We start from the raw sequence: 4,265 nt of genomic DNA, 5'->3' as shown, positions 1-4,265 counted from the left end.
CTGGTGTCATCAGGAGGGCGGAATCTTTTAAATTCATCCTGTGTCCGGTTAGGGTCAGGGTCAGGGTCAGGGTCAGGGTTAGGTTTAGGGTTAGGGAATAGCCTCAGCCCCCTGCCAGGCACCAAGCTGCAACGGGACAATTGCGACCCTGCTCTTCGGGGACCGCGCTCGGATTTTCCTTGAAGGAAGACTCCCGGAGGGAATGCTCTCCCTGCGGTCTCGACCCCAAAGTAAAAGAGGCGCGGCGCCCCGAGGTATCGATACACCTGCTCGGGCTTAGGCGGGCTCAGATGGTCTTTTGCCAGTTTGCACCTACGCCCGCCCTTTGTCGGCCACTCTCGAGGCTTAAGCCCTCAGTCGCCTTTGACCCTGGCACGGCGGCGGGCTTCAGCCACTAGTATGGAACCCTACAGTTTCCGAAGAATAACATTCTTTTTGAACTTTCCTTTTCTTCCCCCAGCCGACCCGTTGCACGGTGGAGGATAATGCCTGGACATCCTTGATCTTTTCACACTGGATTGCCAACGGAGGATTTTCTCGCAGCAAAGATCATTAAAGCGATCCCTTCGCCAAAGGTGGGGGTTTTGGGGGTAGAGGATTGGGGTGGGGGTGGGGGGGGGTCGCAGTCAGATAATGACATTCCTGAGACCCGGAGATGGACCCCAGATCCCTATTTAAGCCACCGGGGATGGCAGCCTTGTGCAGCCGTGAGATAGGCAGAAATCTCCGAAATCTAGAAGCGTGTGTGCTGCTGGAATGAGCAAGGCACCAGCAGTTGCCAGTCGTTCAACAATGGATAAACGCCTCTCGCATTCCCAGCCAGAAAGTAGTATTTATGCTAATGCTGTGAGGTACTGCTGCTACGTCAGAAATTATACCATGAAGGCTTAAGGGGCCTGAAGATAACCAAACATTTGGCTGCAAAACTACGGAACTGGGACTAAAATGCAATATAATAAACTGTATTGTTTGTCAACATTGTCTGCCCAAAGAATGTTGTTTTGTGATCCTTAAAACCCACTTTTGCCCAACGGTGAAGCAGGCAAGGCCCCTATTCCTTATGCACTTCTCAGGTTTCTTATCTGCCGGAGGAGTTTCTACCAAATCAGGACGGCGAACGACGAATATCTCCAAAACTCAGTTGTCGGCAAAAAATCTGTTTCTCATTGTGCCTCGATGTTTCGTCCATTTTTGCTTTTGATTCATGAGCGTTGCTATTTGGGCACAAACATTTGACTTTTGACCACAAATTGGTCCTTTTGGCGAACAATTGCATTACAACACCCCCCCCCACACACACACACACACGCACGCACGCACGCAAACACACACACACACACACACACACTCTCCTCTTTCTCTCGTCTGTCTTTCTCCTCTCTCCCAATTTCTCTCTCTCTCTCTCTCTCTCTCATCGGCTTTCATCAGATGAAATGTGTCGCGTCTCGTGCACGACTCAGTGATTTGTTCCGTCAGCATCATGACGAAACATCAAGCGGTAAAAAAACCACAACAAAAATAATAATAATAATACTCGGCGTGACCTTTTTCGAAAAGGGGAGACAATAAAATACGAGGTGAATAAATGATCGCAGCATCGAACGGCTGCGAACGGCGTTGTGGCGAGTGAGACGAGAGTTTCGCAAACATCACAAACAACCATTATTCGTCATGTCAAGCACCGACGTGGAGGGTCCAGAACGGCTGACGGACCAGCAAAGCGCCTCTTGTTTATATCACATTTAGCCGTGCAGGCAAAAAACTGTCGTTTTTGTTCCGTAAATATCATCATTTTGATTGTAATTTTCGGCTTGTCACTTATATTTTGCGGCTCTTATTCCGAGGGCGAAGACGTGACGAGTCAAGGAACAGGTTTCCTGCTCGTCAGGAAGCCGGGTGCCATGCATTATTCCACCAATTAAACAACGCGGGGTAAATGCGAATTGAACAGTTGTGAATTCACTTGGTTTTCTGTGTTTCTGGGGTTTTCCTCTCCCTGGACTCCTCTCAGTCTCGCATGTGAAGGGGGGGCGGGAGGCAGCTATCCAGTCGCTCTCATCCAAACCACCCACATCTTATTTGGCTGCCGACGCGCGCATATCTCCGGTCTCACTCCCCGCTGCATTTAGTTTTTCATCACCCCGTCTGGTGACATGTGGCTGTGTGGGGCGCAAAGCCGTCAAAGCCTCCTTTCCCCTTTCCCCTTCCCCTTCCAAGCCGACGGCACTTGGCCGCCGCACTCAGGACCGAGTCATCACCTCCGAGAGGGAGGGAGAGAGGGAGAGAGAGAGAGGGGGAGAGAGCGGGCTCTGTAACTCCGCACGACGACGTGTGGTCCCTCTTTTGGGGATGACAACACCGCCCAACGCCCGTCTCCCCGGGGAAGCCGCTCGCTCACCTGAGGTTACGGCTCGGGCTTCTCATCTCCTCGCCATCCCTCAACTCTTTTCTTTTTCCGTTTCTTTTTTCCCTACTGCCCCCCCCCCCCACCTCCACCCCACCACCTGCATGTCCAAAAATGTGACTCCCCCGCCCCGCCACCGCCGCCACAGCCACCACCGCCACCACCGCCGCCGCCCCCACCCCGAATCAAAGGCGCTGCTGAGCATTGTTGCGGCTCGAACATGACCCCACTGTCGTGTCACGTAAGCTCCCTGAGCAGCACAGCTTCAGGTGATTCACCGCCAGAGAGACCCAGAGACCCCCCCCACCCCCACCCACCATAAAAAAAACAACAAAAAACAAAAAAACCCAAAAAGACGAAAGCTCTTTTGTGGCCGGCGTCTGACGCCGCCCGGTCCAGTCCAGCGCTGGGTGTTAAGCCCTCGCTCCCATTAACACCTCAGCCCTGTGGCCCTGTGCGCCTGGCAGCTCCGCAGCTCGGTAAGTGAAACCAGAGGAAGATGCTGCCGCACGCTACTCGGGATTCGAACAGAAGCGACGGCGGCGGGAGCTCTGACAACCACCGAGGCGGCGGCCAAAAAGAGATTTGGGGTTAGGTAAGGAACCCCTCCCTCCCCGGCCGGAGGACTGTGTGGTACCTCGTTCCCAGCGGGGCGAACGGACCCCTAAATGTCGGCCGCCGACGCCAAACCCCGACCGGGATCCATTCAAATTCACAGAATAAAGCCTCGCGGTGATTTCACGCTCTCTCAGGAAAGTGCTCTTCAATTTCCGAGAAGACATTGTAGAAGCATCGAACGGTTTCTGCCGTTTGAGAGTTTTTTCCCCTCCACGAATCAAAACTCAGGATTAACCAAGAGAACCAAGAGAGAGTCAAGAGTAACCCTCAAGTTCAGCTCCCGTAGAATTCAAAGTTGGGCCCGTCATGAAACACGAAATTCATCATTCATCATTTGCAAAGTGAAAGCCAAAGGAGCAAAAACCAGTCTTCTTTTTTCTCTTTCATTTTATTATTATTATTTTTTAACAATAAGGACGGAGGGTGGTGACTCGCGGCCTGGAGCCGGAACGCCGGAGCACAATGGCCAGAGAGAGAGAGAAAAAAACTCCCCCCCCCAAAAAAAACAAAACGATGACGCTCGTCCCAATAACTCACGATAATTACACTCATGAAGGTGCGCCTCCACCGTGAGGGATCCCGTCAGGGTGGACAGAAGCGTCCGGACGAGTCTTTTGTCCGGTCTTTGTCAGCAAGATGGAAAACACCGTCCCCGAAAATTGACCCGGCTGTTGCTCGGCTGTAAGTTCAGTTAAGTCAGGCTTAAGTTTAAGCAGAGAGGAGGACTAAAAAAAGGGGGCATCCATGTGCACATGGCTCCTTAAAAACAACCCGTGTAAAAAAATAAAAATAGAAAAATAATAAACCGACCTCCTTTTTTGCGTTAGAACATTCTCTATAAAAGGACACAGAAGGGGAAAAGAAGGAGCCTTTTCCGTTACACTTACACGCGTCTGAGGTTAAGATTCTTTTGGGGGTGGACGGACTGGGCCGGAGAACATTTTTCCACCAAGACCACACATTCTGCCCCCTCAAAAAAAAAATAAAAGAAAAATTAAAAAAAATCATCAAATGAAAAATTCACTTTCCTCTCTCTCTTCCTCGCTCTCTCCCTCTCTCTCTCTCTCTCTATATATATATATATATATATATACAAAATAAGGTCTTTTTTTTTTTTTTTTTTTTAGGGGGGGGATGCTGCCGAGAGTGTGGAGGGTACTCACCACCAGATGGGATAGCCTCCGAGCACCCGCGAGCTGGACAGCCACACGCACATCATACATCCAATCAGATAGAAATCCAT

General features: G+C 51.0%; 1 protein-coding gene across 1 annotated transcript in view; it reads right to left on the bottom strand.

Annotated features, from left to right (window-relative positions):
* wnt3 (wingless-type MMTV integration site family, member 3) overlaps positions 1-4,265 on the bottom strand; it is a gene marked incomplete at both ends in the record, with an annotated part of 18,347 nt that extends 14,082 nt beyond the window's left edge. Inside the window, one exon of the mRNA XM_080021069.1 lies at positions 4,186-4,265. Coding sequence (XP_079877195.1) covers positions 4,186-4,265 — 80 coding nt within the window. The remainder of the gene's footprint in view (positions 1-4,185) is intronic.

Source organism: Zeus faber (genome assembly GCF_960531495.2).
Source record: "Zeus faber genome assembly, chromosome: 20".
Lineage (NCBI taxonomy): Eukaryota > Metazoa > Chordata > Actinopteri > Zeiformes > Zeidae > Zeus > Zeus faber.
The sequence above is the reverse complement of the archived record's forward strand: the minus strand, read 5'-3'. Positions and strand labels throughout refer to the sequence as shown.